Source organism: Patagioenas fasciata, chromosome 1, assembly GCF_037038585.1.
Source record: "Patagioenas fasciata isolate bPatFas1 chromosome 1, bPatFas1.hap1, whole genome shotgun sequence".
Classification (NCBI taxonomy): domain Eukaryota; kingdom Metazoa; phylum Chordata; class Aves; order Columbiformes; family Columbidae; genus Patagioenas; species Patagioenas fasciata.
Genome location: NC_092520.1, coordinates 169,830,214 through 169,845,812, shown reverse-complemented (window position 1 = coordinate 169,845,812; position 15,599 = coordinate 169,830,214). Strand labels below are relative to the sequence as shown.

At 39.9% G+C, this 15,599-nt stretch overlaps 1 protein-coding gene across 2 annotated transcripts in view; it reads left to right on the top strand.

Moving 5' to 3' along the window:
* The window catches only part of FGD6 (FYVE, RhoGEF and PH domain containing 6), a 72,763-nt gene that overhangs the window by 2,725 nt on the left and 54,439 nt on the right, over positions 1–15,599 (top strand). The window contains exons 1-2 of one of the 2 annotated variants that reach the window (XM_071800198.1): positions 3,048–3,135; positions 7,937–10,349. In XM_071800198.1, the coding sequence (XP_071656299.1) occupies positions 3,063–3,135; positions 7,937–10,349 (2,486 nt within the window). In that variant the 5' untranslated portion in view covers positions 3,048–3,062. Of the gene's footprint in view, positions 1–3,047; positions 3,136–7,936; positions 10,350–15,599 lie in introns of those variants that run through there. The other variant, XM_065838125.2, reaches the window with a different exon arrangement.

Genomic DNA, 15,599 nt, shown 5'->3' with positions numbered 1-15,599 from the left:
CTAGTTCCTTTACGGAATTGTTTCATTTAAATCTCAGTCCAGAGCTGGATGTATGCAGATGAAACAGTTCTTTCATAGCTGCTACTTACATATATGAAGATGTAGGTGTAAATATAGACTTGCTAGAACTAAAGAACTATAGCACTTATTTTCACAGTATCACAGTATCACAGTATGTTTGGGATTGGAAGGGACCTCAAAAGATCATCCAGTCCAATCCCCCTGCTGGAGCAGGAACGCCTAGGTGAGGTCGCACAGGAATGTGTCCAGGCGGGCTTTGAATGTCTCCAGGGAAGGAGACTCCACAACCTCCCTGGGCAGTCTGTTCCAGTGCTCTGTTACCCTCACTGAGAAGAAGTTCTTTCTCAAATTTAAGTGGAACCTCTTGTGTTCCAGCTTGATCCCATTGCCCCTTGTCCTATCATTGTTTGCCACTGAGAAGAGCCTGACTCCATCCTCGTGGCACTCACCCTTTATATATTTCTAAACATTAATAAGGTCACCCCTCAGTCTCCTCTTCTCCAAACTAAAGAGCCCTAGCTCCCTCAGCCTTTCTTCATAAGGGAGATGCTCCACTCCCTTAATCATCTTTGTTGCCCTACGCTGGACCCTCTCCAGCAGTTCCCTGTCCTTCTTGAACTGAGGGGCCCAGAACTGGACACAATATTCCAGATGGGGTCTCATCAGGGCGGAGTAGAGGGGAAGGAGGACCTCTCTCGATCTACTGACCACCCCCCTTGTAATACACCCAAGGATGCCATTAGCCTTCCTGGCCACAAGGGCACAGTGCTGGCTCATGGTCATCCTGTTGTCCACCAGGACCCCCAGGTCCCTTTCCCCTAATACTTCTAGATACTTTAAAAATTGTCTTATTGTTGTGATCAACCTGTATGTTGTTTTCAACCTTCATACAGCTATTCTTCTCTCATTGCTTTCTCATGTACTGCGGGTTCCTTCAATAGGATACTGATGAATGTGCATTTACTCATTTTCTGCCTGGAACTATTGTGCTGTCTTCAACTATGTGCTTTGCCTTTAAAAGGGAAAAACAAAACCTCAGAGTTATGACTTTGACATTTTATTATTTATTGCTGAAGGGACAGTCCTTATTTGTGAATCTATACAGCTTATTTAATGTGGGCAAAATGTGTAGCTCAGATTTGAAATCTGATTTGACAACAGCAATGAGAAATATGTAGTGTATTTTAATGTCAAAAATGTAATTCAGAGGGAAAAAAACACATAGGAACAGAATAAACAAAATCAACATGACTTTTCCAATCAAACTTCATTGCTTTCAAGGATTGAAGAAATGAGGCCTACAGGGTTTAATGTCCCTTTAACCCTCTAGTATGTCAAGTCTCATTAGAGTTGCTCAGCTCTGTCTCCACATGTGATCTTAAAAGGCTGTTTATTCATCTCTTGTCCTTACTCTAAAGTTATCCTCAGCTTTCCTGTTTTATTTCAACAAGTCATTGGACAACCTAAAATTTTGAAATTAATGTTTTCCTTTTGCAGTTTATTTGGGACGTTTTCTAAAACTGTAGTGGCTTGGAAACCATCATTTTCCCTTGTATTTAAAAACTACATGTGTTATCTTCCGGGATGTCATGACTCATTCCTTTTTTGTTTTCTTTTAAGCATTGTGGCACCTGAGGAAATCAGAACTTCTACATAATGAGAAAATAAATACACATGTGCAGGAAATAAATTAATGATCTCAGAATACTTTTCTGAGGTGTTTACCTAATTAAACTTTCTGTAACTGAAAGTGAAGTAATGGAACTGAAAAGCCTTGTTGTATGTCATTAAAACTTAAGTTGCTGGAGAACAGGAGTTTTAAAATACTTCATCTGTTTCTCTGTGTGGTGTGTTAACTACCATCGCAATAATCTCTGAGTGTATCCCAAACATATAGCAATAATTATCTCTCTCCCTATAAGTTTTTTAAAAGCCAGATTGGTTTTGTTGTTTTGTGTCTGTGAGTTGTATTGTTCAATGCCAAAAGTAGTCCCAGGAACAGTAAATTGGCTAATGGAGCGAGCTGCTTCTTCATGTGAGAAAGAGCACATTGATCTCTTCGTAGATACCTTCTGGGCATCATATTATTTTCAAATATAGGCTACAGGTGTGATTTCCTAACTCACAGAATACAGTATGCATATGTAAACAAGGTGCCATGAGAAAGCCAGTATGTACATTTACAGTGGGCCAATTGCTAACCAGTAAACTGTTTCAAGCACTTTTCTTAGTACAGGTGAAATAGATTTCACCTTGTAGGTGAAAAGGAATAAACTACCCCTTATACTATGCAGTAAGATAAGAGTATACCTATGGCCAGCTTCTATAGAGTAGCTGATTCATTAAATTCACACCTTGGCTTACCCTATAGTAACTTGATTGTGTACCTGTATCTTAAATCTAGGTCCAGCTGCTGTCAGTCTTATGTCACACTGATTGTTTTACTGTCTTCACACTGTTTTGTGATTCAAAAGGAAAATTGCTTTAGGGTGGTTGTAGGATCCTGCCATGGGGATGACTCTTGGGTGGCAAGAGATAGTCCCATATGGGACCCCAAATACCAGGAGAGAGACCTCTGTTTATGTGGAGCATTGCAAGAAAAGGAATATCAAGTTATGTTTGCATGACTGTGTCCAGAACCAGTTGTCCCTGTTTCTCAGACAGATGCAGGTGATCAAAACTTCTTCTTTTCCTGTTCCCTAGTGCAGAAGTTGTTAACATGATCTCAAAAGTATGGGCATAAGCATAACCTCGGAAAATGTTCCTTTAGCAATAGTAGGATTTATTGCAGAAGTAGTAGTGCTATTTGATTTTTTTTTTCTCTCAGTTCAACTTCATATATCTTTTTTTTCTTCCTGTTCTGTGCTGAGCAGGAAAGAGGTAAAAATTTGAGGAGAAGATTTAAAATTGTTTAATAATAGTGCATAAGACTGTGCTGTCTTATTTGCTTTCCTGCTCATTCATGGTATTGCATAGGGGAGGACATGAGGCTTTTTAAGTGAGGTCTTCAGTTGCCGAATTTTGCCATATGAAGAACAGAAATGGACACTTTGAGGCCAAAACATTGGGAAGTTGCTCCAGGCTGTTCTCACCCTCTTCTAAAACAACTTGAAGGTAGGACAGGAATGCTCTCTAGTCAGAGGAGGAATAATGAGTGTTAGTCGCAGAGGAGCTCAGCAGGATGAGAATGGGTGGGTGTTGCTTTTTCCTGGAGGAGATAACTCACCAGAGGGACAAATATCTGTTCTCTGTGCTGTGACGTGGAGTCAGACAAAGAACATATGCATTGACCACATAGGTGGTGCTAACAGCTATTTACTGTTAGAAAAATAATGCCATTTTTAATATACTTTTTTTTAAGGGTGTTTGGTACATTGATATTTTTGAGCATTTCTTTTTTTCTTCAGCAGTAAACATGGTGTTGGCTGTTCCTAGATGAGCAGCAGGCTTCCTGTTGGTGTTGGCAGCTTTATTAGTCACTTTATTTATGGATTTTTTCCTTTACCTAGTCAAGCAAGTCAGAGGGTATATCTGGCTGCTTCTCTGGCTTCTAATCATTTAATCTGTTTATGCAAATAAAACTTTGTGTTTCTGCTATTACATTTGGTTTTATTACTGGTAACCAATAATGCTAGTCTGAATGCAGGGATCCTCTCTGAGAAATGGGGTAAGATTGGAGGAGGGAGCGGAGGAAACCATAATGATTCTCTATTCTAATCTCCTGAGTAAGACAAGCCAGAGAATGCCAGGTGCAGTCCACAATTTCCTCTGAAACCTCTACACATCTCAGAAAGTGAGTTTAGGTTGACTGTTAACTGATAGTGGCTCCACCACATGTTCCTGAAGTTAATCATCCTTTGGGTTTAGTAACAATTTTAAAGCTTTGTTTCTAGTTTGAACTTATCAAACTTCAGTGGTCAGCTATGGGATCTCATAGTGTCATTTTTTTCCCCTCTGATTACAGAGCCATCTGTTACCAAAAATCTTCCACATGTGCAGAAGTATATATACTATTACCATCTCACTTCTTAAATTCTTGGTTAAATTAAGCAGGATGAGCTTTCTTGGGATTTGAGGCATCATTTTTAGACCTTGGATACTTCTGTAGTTTTTGCATTTATCCCAAGTTTTTTGGGATTTTGCATTTATCCCAGGAAGTCTTCTTAGATGGTGTCACACACGTTCTCAGACTCACTGCTCTGAGAAGACCACTATAAAGGGGTCTTTGGTGGGAGCCACATTTTATGTCTTGGTTGGATCTGGCTGTGGTCATTACAAGCATGGGCTGGAAGCTTCTCAGGTTCTCTAGGCCTGGGCACCTCCTTGGCTGAGGACCCTGTCTGTTGTCTGAAGGTTCCACCCCTCCTGCTCCCCAGCCTGGTGAATATGAGGAGTCACTGTGCCCTGGGGTGGGTCGTTGTGGGCCAACCCAGGTGTGGGGCACAAAAGGTGCTAAAGAGCCATCAACTGCCCTACTGAAAGCTCCAGACCTCATCTTGGGGGTGTGCAACTGCCACAATGACAATGACATAGCATGTCACTAGCAGTCTGGCAAAGTGCTGTGTACAGAAATGTTTTCAGCTCCCTTCATCTTTTTGTACTTATCTCCTTGAAATTTGGAGGATGATTTACAGCTTAGCTGCAGACCTGCATGGAGCACATGCAAAATAACTACAATGATTTCCAAATTCTTTTCAGTTTCTACTTGCCCCAAGCATAACCAACCATCCCTTTTCTCAGGTGAGCAGTTCCATATGGCACCAGGAAAAAGCCTGTTGTCCAAATAACTTGCCACTCCACGCGTTTGTTCTGTAACGTTTCCTTGATTATATTTATTGTTTTTCATCAAAGAGTCTTGCTTATGCTTACCATTTAACAAAAAGTCATTCTCATATGACTCCCAGTCATTCCTTGCACCTTTATATGTAACAGTTGCCTCCTACTTAGTTTTCTTCCTATTCAGCATGGGAAATTGTCCCTTTTAAAGCACTATGTTATGTAGAACCGTTTTTTAACCACACATGGTGAATTGAATTAGTTTATAATCAACCGAACTTCAATTCTCTATTTCTAATCAAAGTCTAATATACTTTTACCCTTGCCTAGCTGGCATAATCTTTTTTTTCTAAGCAGTTAATCACTTGTATTTTTCAGAAACTTAAAGATATTTTGTTGAGGAAAATGACTGGTATGCATTCCCTTCCTGCAGTCTTTCCTCTCACGTCATACTTCTGTTTGAAAGGGCTCTTCATCACATTCCTTTCTGATTGAGCTGTTGACTGCAGATCTGTATTGATACCGAGAGAGACTGTAAAGTGCCTGTTAATACATTGACCCATATCTACTCTAGATGAAATGAGCCATCACTTTAAAGCAGATAGTGGTGTCTTTATTATACCACACAACTTGCCTGTCTCTTTTGTCTGTCCCAATGCTTTATAGCATTGAAGTAATCTGAAAAATTCTAGTAGGCTTCAGAAATTGTATTGAATTGCACTTATTATCAGAAGTGACTTTTTCTCACTCTGTTCATTATCCAGGTTTGCCCTAGTGGCATATAAACAACTGGTTTGTTTTCTTTGCATCCCCTTACATTTCCATGTTTTAGTTTTGAATCCTATATTCAGGTAATGATACCGTGTCATACTTTGAGTGCCCTCTGTAATGAATACTAATTGAAAGCCCTGCAGACTAATCTAGTTGATTGCTATCCAAAATGTTAGGCAGTTCTGCTACAGAAACTTCCAAGGTTTATGGACTTAAATTTGCGGAGTGGGACAAATAATCCATGGGATATCACTTACCTAGCCAGTGTTTAATCTCCTGTATCATCTGCAATCGGTTTCTCTCATTCGGGCCTCAGGACAGATTCCTGCTGCCTCTCTTCTGTTTTCAGGGAGCTTTAATAACTTAATAAATATTACTGAACATGGCCCAAGATTAGTACTGTGTTGAGTTCTGTGAAAAACTGGGCATCCCATCCTTCTTTTTACTGCAGAAAACAGGCTCCTTTATCACCATCACTTCGTTCTCCAACTGAATAGGCAGTTGCTGTGTCTGAAAGTGAGTGTACAACTCCCTTTGCTGTTCAGGATCAGTGGTTACTCATCCAAAGATTTTTATTTTTGTTTTTTTCTAGCAAACTATTGACTCTTCACTCTGTGGGAAACTTCTGTCTTTTGGACAGGGATCAGAAGGTGGTTCGTTCTTTGCAGTAGCTGGTAGTTGGGTCATTCTTGGCTGTCGTTGGTGCCTATAGGGAGCTGTACCTTTGGAAAGAAATTCTGTGTTCTCTCTTGCAAAATGTCTCAAAGCTTATCTCTGCCATCAGGTTCACCTCTTTGCTAGTGTAATTGCAGCAAGGGCAGCTGTTCTAAATGGAAGTGGAGTCAGTCTGGATACCACTTAATGATTCATGTCCTAGAAAAACATGGTTTTCCTGTTTCTATAGTAGAGACATTGTTTCTGACCGTCTGCTTAGAGCAGTGGCTTAGTGTTTGGGAAATGCTACCAACTGAGGGCATTTGCCCCCCGCCTGCCCCCCACCCGTTATTTTTTTTTTTTTTATAACCATCTACATCTCTTCCAAACAAACAAAAAATCCAAACCAGAAAAAAAAAAAAAGCCTGGAACTTTATTCTCATATTTGTAGGCTACAGATTAAGATATAGTTGTACCATCTCTAATAATGGTGATAAAAAACAACCAAATACCAGACCCATGGTTCAAAAGGAATTAAAAAAATCAATGTCTTACTCAATCTCTTCACATGTGAAACATTACTTAGCATATTATCTTGAGAGTTTTATTTAATGTGTATGACTTCCTGAAAGCATGGCAGAATATTGTTCAAAACAAAGGTAATAAATACATTTAAAAGTACATTAAAAAAATAAAATTGTTTACATTAGAAGTCAATTTTTGTGTGTCAAAAATCAGTCAAAGCACTTAGAAATCTGAAATTATTCCGGTAAAAGGAACTGAATTGGTCATAAATGATCTCCTGCAATATTAAAATGTTTTTAAAAACTCCAAACAAAACAAAACCAAAACAAACAAACAAATGAAAAACCCACTCAAACCCACAACACCATCAAAACTCTGTAATCTCCCGGTTCCTCATGTTCTCCTTTTCCTGCCATCCTCTACTGCCAGGGTTTATCATCGTGTGGTGTCAAGTGGGTCATAAGTCGTGGCTGTGGTGACTGTTTCTAGATCAGACAATAACATATTGAGAAGAGCAATTTTGTAAGATGCACAGGAAGAGTATTTGCTTTTCCAGTAGGAAGGTACCAACTTGCTAAAAGTTACTGTGTTAACTTCACACTGCAGACTCATTTCACTGAACTGACTATAGTGACACGCCAGTTTTACAACTGATACAGTAATGTCTCAGTATTGTTTGAAAAGAAGAGGAAGGGAAGGGGGAAGGGGATGACACATTTCCAGAGGTGGCAGGGGAAGGAACTGGACTGTCTTGGTAGTTACTCCTGCTGTTCTGTTATCTTTGTGGCTTATTATACATGAGAGAGCATAGCTGCATCATTTAAAAAAGGTATTACAGTAGTTCAAACTGCAAAACCAGGGTAATCTGCTCTGTTTTTCTTAGCATCATATTTTAGCATCTGAGCAAGGGCACAGAGTTTCATAAAGTTAAACTGTTTTTTAATGAACAAGTTACCCTTGCAGACTTTTCCTACCACTCCTTGATTGTGGCTGTTAAAAAGAAGGAAGGCAAATAGTGGTGGTAGGGAAGGGAGGCATGCTTTTAGGAGGAAAACATATACATACACGCACTAAGATCCTGTAGATCATGTGATTTAAATGTTACGAAACTCTTAATAATACTGTGATTCAGGTGAAGTTGTTCTGTGGGCTGATAGTGACTAAAGTCTTTGCTTTCAATCCTTCCTAGAAATTAAGAAGCCACCGGTGGCACCCAAACCAAAATTTGTGGTGGGACACAAGGCGACGCCTCCACCTGTTGCACCGAAGCCCGATGTTGTACTTTCTGGTGTTATACAAGCAGCAAGGAAAACCAAACCAGCAATTGCACCAAAACCAAAGGTTCTCAAGAGCTCGTCTGTTCCAGAAGTTAAACCTCCGTCATCTACAAGAAAAAGCACAAAAAGCTTTGAGGAGCACAGGGAAGATTCTTCTCAAACTCTAGACCATTTGAACTATAAAAATGAAGCCTCAGAAGGGAGTGTTGGTAACACAGCCTATATTCTACCAATGTCTTCTTGCAAATTTGGATGCCTTCATAAGCTTGGAAATGGGGAGAACACCTGTAAAACTCAAATAATTTTTGAGCACTTTGAAAACTTGGAGAACATCAAAGTCAGTGAAAAAAGCGCACTAGGTCTAGGGGATAGTCACAGTGAAAAACTGGCAAATAGAAATCAGGTGGTTTTGAAAGCCAGCATTTTGGAAGAGAAACTTAAGGACGTTCTAACTCATAGTGTGTTTCCTAACAGCAGTCCTGTGAGGCACAGGTATGCAGATAAACTTGACAAAGGGGATGGCAGCAGTTCCAAGAACAATGTTAAAATAGAGTTTACGGAATTTGTGCAGTCTTCAACATCTGAGGTAGCTAAAGGGAAGCAACAAAATACTGAGGGTAAACTCACTGCTGGTGAGTTTCAGATATCTGAAATTTGCTGTAGTTTGACTGAAAATAACCACAGTTGCTCTTGCCCATTGGACCAGGAAATCCTGGAAAATGAAAATTTAAATAGCAGTAGTATGGTGTCAGGTGAAATGGGCATGAAAGCAGATGCTGATAAAGCTTCCTCTGAAACATCTTCAGTCCTGAGCTCAAAAGTGCTTCCTATCCCCAAACCAAGGAAGCCTCGTGCTGCATGTCTAGTCCGTCAGGATGGCATAGACACAACGGGAGAAGGAACAAAGGAACCATCTAATTCAGAGAAAGATTCCTTTGGGCTTGCAGAACAAAGCTTTAAAAAGCCAGCAAAAATTAATATCCTTGGTCAAAGTGTTTGCTATAACAATAATACAGAAGTGCTTCATCCTGGAAAATGTGAGATAACTCAAAGCAATGCAGACAAAATGCATCAGGTAAAGGAACCTGCTATGGAAGAGTCAACTTCACAAAATCTTTTGCCTCAGTTGTCACACAAAACTTCTGATCTGGTAGAAAGTGTTGAATGTTCTTTAAATGCAGACCATAACTTAGTTAACTCCATGGATGAGATGACAGATGATACTAGTATGCTAGATGCTGCAGACAAAAGGACTAACTTTGTCAGGTGTGATGCTTTGTCTATGAGTTTGCCAAAGCAACTCAAGTTAACTAGCAGTCAGCTCTCATCTGCTTCCAATAGCCTCCATGTTTCCCCACAAAAATTGGAAGATAAAGAAGTTAAAATAAAGGATGAAAGTTCTCCGAAAATAGTTCCTAAGAAACCACAGAGGCACAGCCTTCCCGCTGCTGGCCTGCTGAAAAAAGCTGCATCAGCAGAGCTTGTGGAGAAAAGTTCTTACACCTCCAGTGAGGACAAATCGAACAGCATTCTGGAAGGATCGCACTTTACACGTCCACCTGCCAAGGAGCAAGACGCACTGTCATCTTGTGACATACCCAAACGTTCTTCTGAGAAACCTATCTGGAAGTTACCTCATCCTATTCTTCCATTTTCTGGTAATTCTGAATCATTAAAAACTGCTAACGTTCCTACCAGCTTCAACCACTTGACTGTTGTGACAAAGCCTAGGGCCAAATCTCTCTCTTCTGTGGACATAGAAAGGACCGACAAGCCTTGCAAAGACCATCAGAAGAAAAATACCTTGAAAAAGTTTCTCAACATGAAACTGTCAGTTTGCTTAATGAAAAGTGACTTCCAAAAATTTCTGTCTAGAGGCAGCCAGTCAATGGATAGCGCTATTGCCAAACTTTCCACGGGGGATGGGTGTGGAAGTGGTAGCAACCGGAATATAGCATCTGTAGGCAGTGAAAGGAAAGCTAAATCTACCAAGGCTCATTCTGTAGAAATAAGTAGTCCAGCATTACTAAAGAAGAGGCAGAGAAACAGAAGTCAACCTGAGATGCGAAGTAACCAAAGGCTGGAGTCTTCAGATGGGCATGTACTTTTGGGAGAGAACTTGTCACAAATGCATTTGAATTCTCTAACCAGCACTTGTGCTCCAGAGTACGAGAATGTGCGTCACTATGAGGAAATACCTGAGTATGAGAACTTGCCTTTTGCGTTGGGTGCTGCGAGAAATCATCACCTGGAAGACCAGAACACTTGTTTCTATGAGATTGAGGAGCCTTGTGAAGCTACAAGCAGGCGTTTGAGACTTGGCAGGTAAAATAAAAAGGGAACTTAACTCCATTGTAGCTCTGTTTGTAAACATGTTTAGGTGATGACTTGAAAGGCTGTGCCCCTTTCAGTAAATGTCAGCAGGACAGTTGTTGCTGCGTATCTTTATATGGTTTTGCTGTTCTGAAAATGGCTTGCACTTGGTAAACAGTCAAGAGGAAAAATAAGCTAGTTATTCCTTGCATATGATAAAAATCTGTGAACCTAACATATGTGATTTTACACATTTAAAGCAAACCAGATACAGTCGTGTATTTGTATCCAGTAATACTTAAATGGGGAAGAATAAACCTGATTACAGTCTCAGGATGAACCTGAATAAGCATCCATAGAGTGCAAGTGCATAATTGCTAGGTTTGTAAGGGGAATTAATATCTTTTTAGATCAGCTAATAGAGCTGGTAAAAGCGGACAAGCTTTTAAGTATGCAAATTCTTCGTTGGATCTGGACAGCTTTTTAGGTATAAGAAGAAAAACTGCCTGTCCCTGAATTAGAGAGTCTTCTCTGTCTCCCTGGGCTCCCAGGAAGGGCTGTGCTAGCGCACAAATTCTGCATGACTCACACAAAATGTTCCTGAGAGGCTTTGGTGACTCTGCAGGTTGCTGCTGTTTCATTGTATAGGGAGATGGTGAAGGCAGATAATATCAGCAGATTCAAAAAAGGGGTTGGACTGATTCACAGATAAATCCAAACAGATGCATAAGGGAATAGGCAATAACAGATATTTTAATATCTGTAATACTCTGATCATGGATGCTGGGAAGAGGAACAGGCCACAGAGAGTGGCCAGGCTGGTATGTTCTCCCTAAATAGCATCGCTTACCGTGTCTCTCAGAGTGTGGGAAGTGGTGAAGCATTGTTTTGACCCAGTACAGTATTATTTAACTTCTTAACTTCAGCTGATCAGTTGGTCTTACAGATCTTCAAGATTTATCTCAAATAAGCAATAAGGATTTGAATGAAATAGGGAGCCTCTATACTTCATAGTCCCCAGCAAACTTCTTTATGCTTCTGAATATATGCATAATGACAAGAATAAATTATATACCTTATAAACAGTCACATTTAACATTTTTTGCTGAGAGTTACTAAGCTTCCTTTCATTTTGTATGTGTGTGTAGCAAACACATGCTTCAAAGAATCTGAGAGCTGGCTATTCTTTAGAGGACTGTGTCCCCTTATATAGGAGGAGACAAATATTTTAAGTGGCACCCTGTATTAATAGTTATTTATACAGTTGATATCCTCAACATTGGACTGTTTGATGGAAAGCATAAAGTAGGATTTTTGGTTATGGGCTTGGTATTGGTATATATATTTGTGTGGTTGTTGAGTATTTTTCTTGTTTACAGTAGGATGTTCATGGTTTTTCTTGGCATAGTTTAAGTTCCTGACTGAGTGTATACTTTTTGTTTAAATTTAATCTTTGGGTATCTTTTGGGGGTTTTGACCACACTCACTTAACTACTCCCTTGAACTGGTTTACCTAAGAAGGGTGAGACCCAATTTAAATAAGAATATATTTTCTGTGTTTATGCAATTTGTTTGGCTTTGCATTGTGGTTCTGGATCAGGTGAGTGTATATCTTTGCTTTAGGAAAAGAAAAGGACTGTTCTGTTATATGAAGAGCAGTAGGCATGAGACTGCAGTTGCTCCTTGAGTGGAAGTCTATAGCTTTCTTACCTGAGTGCGAGTTATTCCCTCTTCACAGAAACCTTCTCCAGTACCAAGGGTGATCTAAGGGTTTAAGAGGCCTCTTGCATCCTGGCACATCTGCACCTGTAACTGCTCTCTAAGCTGGATGATCTTGACATAACTGAGTTTTTGTTGTGTTTTCTCTACAAAGCACAGAAAATCACAAGCAGAACCCTTTCTGTAAGTGTTTATTTTAAACTAAATTACATAGTCAGAAGCTACCTTAGGAAACTATTAATGTATGTGATTACTTCAGTAGATCTCAGTGAACAAAGGACAAGGGTAAGAAGGGACATAACAGGGCAGTGGTTTCCTGACCCAGATCAGCTGCTGCTGGAGGGGCAGATTCAGGTTTTAATTTTGGCCCTGGCTTGGGAGGTATGAGGGTCCTTACTCAGTCAGAGCCAGGCAGACAGCTGCTCCAGTTTTCCCATCCCTTGTTATCTCCAATCCTTTGAAGCTTCTTTATCAATCTTGTCTTACCTTTTCTGCATAGTTCTTTAAGAGCCTTTTATCATTTCCTGGTATTACAAAACCGGTTAGAGAAACAGTGCTGATGTTATTGAAATAATTACCGCTTGCCTTTTCCCCAGCCTGTCAGAACATGCACTTAGCTCTTTTTCATAGATCATGGCACATAAAACTCCTGTCATGCACTGCTAATGGGGATCTCAAAGCAAATTATCTTATGATTAAAGCCAACATAGAAATGAGATTGTTCTGAGAAATTCATAGACCGATTGCCTACTTTTCTAGTCATAGTAGGATATATTCAGTATATTAAGTCTGAATGCCAGGCTTGCCATGCTTCTGTCAGTCTTGTTCAGTCAACAAAATTACATTGTGTTAACCTTTGGAGCACATCCAGTCTGTATACATTAAAAGAGCCATTTTTGAGGGTAAATGCAATGTTTGTTACAAATCTAGCGATAAACTGTGCTATCCTTTATTTCCCACTCGAAGTTCTCACTGCAGATGGCAAAAATGTCCTAACTGTGTTGCTCCCATCAATATCCCCGGTACAATAGGAGGATGTCCTCGTCCTTCCTCCCAGTGACGTCGCCTCAGCTCGGCGTGTCAGCTTTCACCTTCAGGCCCAAGGGTGGCTTAGTGCAATGAGGAGGAGCCCACAGCACAGCAGCGCATTAAAAACTCTGCGTCCTTTAGCCTAACCCCCCTGTTCATGGGTAATAGCATCTCAGTTGTCACACTTTAATCAATCTCCAGTGCTTTGTCTTTTTCTTTACTTTTTTATTCCTTTTTTTTTTTTTTTTTCCTAATTTTGGCATTCTTTATATGTATTTCCTTTTCCTTAAGGTGGAGGAAGCTAAGCTGACGTTACCTATTTGTCACTGGATGTTGGCCTTTCTCCCCTGCCTCCAACACACGCGCTCCAGCTCAGGTTGCCAACAGGGGTATAAATTGCAGGTTAAGAAAATGTAGCAGAAGAGTGTAACTCAGACATAGAATGGAAAGTAAGATGTGACATGTGAATTGATGAAAGGCTCATTTATATGCTCAACAACAGCCTTTTCCTGTGGGTTATTTTCAGCGTTGGCTCAGGAAATCTGCTTGTGAAACTCCGTAGTACTCTGCTTTGTATGGTGCAGCAAGGTCTAATGTAATTGCATATAGGAAAACAGTAAGATTTTGGGGGGGAGTATAAAATAAATGTTAGGAAGAAAAACAATCAAAATATTAACATCAGTTTGTATTTCAATGCCAACAGTGGTATTATTATGTCTCATTTACCAAACATTTATATTTGATCCAGTTAAAGATGGTTTAATGAATAGACTTATAATACAAAACTGTATCCAACTAGGTTGTTTCAATGCACCAGACAAAATTTAGGTTAAGGAACCCAGGTTTCATTTTAGCTACTAGAATCCAATAAGTTTATTTTAAAAACATCAAGTTTACATAAGTTTTAATTTTCCATAAAATGATATCCTTGTGCTAATGAAAAACTGTTTCACTCAAACATAAGTGGACCAAAAAAAAAAAAAATTCAAGGTGCATGTGATTAAATAAAAGGAGATTTTATCAAAACTGCCATTTTGATAGGTTGAGCCTCAACCTGGTGGCTCAGTGATTTCAACAATGTGGAGTTCAGTTGATTTTTCTGGGGTTTTTTTTGTGTGGTGTGTGTTTGTTTTTCTCCCAGTGGTGTTCCTGGTGATCAGATGTTCTGCCTTGATTTTGGGATGAGCTGAAAAGTTTAGAAAAAGTGTCTAAATCCAGTTATTCCTCTAATCTGTGCAAAAGATTAGAAGAAGAGAGAGCACAGATCCAGTCTTGCAAACAGCTCAGTTATTATTTACAGCTAATCTGTGTTGGTCTCAATGAAACTATTTCATCCTCTACTTTCCAGAAGACTACCCACGAAGCTGCGTCAGCTCCCGTGCATGCAGACAGTCGTGTTTTTGAGAGTTAAAACACTCCATGTTTATTTTAGACCTGAGTCACTACCTTTTGAGTGCTCTGCTTCTTAGCTCTCTCTTGTTATCTTCTAGGTATCTGATATGAAAAATTGAATGCAATAGGTTGTCCGTTATTTCTAAATTGAACGAGCAACTTTTTGAAGAGAGATATTATAGCCCTGATTTCAGGGATAAAGTCACCCAAAAATCATAAAAATAATGAGTCAATACAGAAGATGCTTAGGGCCTTGCATTAAGTCTGATTTTAGTGTAGAGAAGAAGTTACACCTTAGAATGTCATGATAGCTCTGGCAATCAATTTTGTTTGAAATGGGTGTTAATAGGGGGGTTTGTTCACACTTGGTCTAAGTTTTCCCTTTCCTATTCGATGCATTTGGTCTGAGATTTTCATCACATTTTATTATAGTTTTCTAGAAGTCTATTCAGTGTGTGCTGGAGTTGTGTTTTTTCTTATATGTGTGTGTGACAGGAAAGTGTTTTTCTCTTTATGCTGCTATCCTTTCCCCAAAAACATTTTCCCACTAGTGTCTGTGAACTGAGAGAAGTCAGAATAGCAGCTCCAGATTTTGAGTGCCATATCTTGGTGGTCCTGTTTTATATTGTTTGTCACTTCCACGCACCAGGATTTTTTTCCAAAGGTCTTGGCCATTAGCATTGCAGTTCTCCCTATGAAACAAGAATTAATGACAAGGGAAGGCAAAAAGCTGTAAATTCTGCAATGACTTCCATCTTTGCCTACCCTGGGAAGCAGGTAATCCCTGACAGCCTTGAGTGGTGATGGGAAGAACTGATGCTGTGACTATCCCCTGCACAGCTCTCCAGGAAGGGGTTTAGATCCTAGAATCATAGAATAGTTTGGGTTGGAATGGACCTGCAAAGGTCATGTAGTCCAACCCCCTGCAATGAGCAGGGACATCTTCAACTAGATCAGGTTGCTCAGAGCCTCATCCAGCCTGGCCTGGGATGTCTCCAGGGATGGGGCATCTACCACCTCCTGGGCAACCTGTGCCAGTGTTTCACTACCCTCATTGTAAAAAATTTCTTCCTCAGGTCTGGCCTGAATCTCCCCTCCTTTAGTTTAAAACGCTTACCCCTT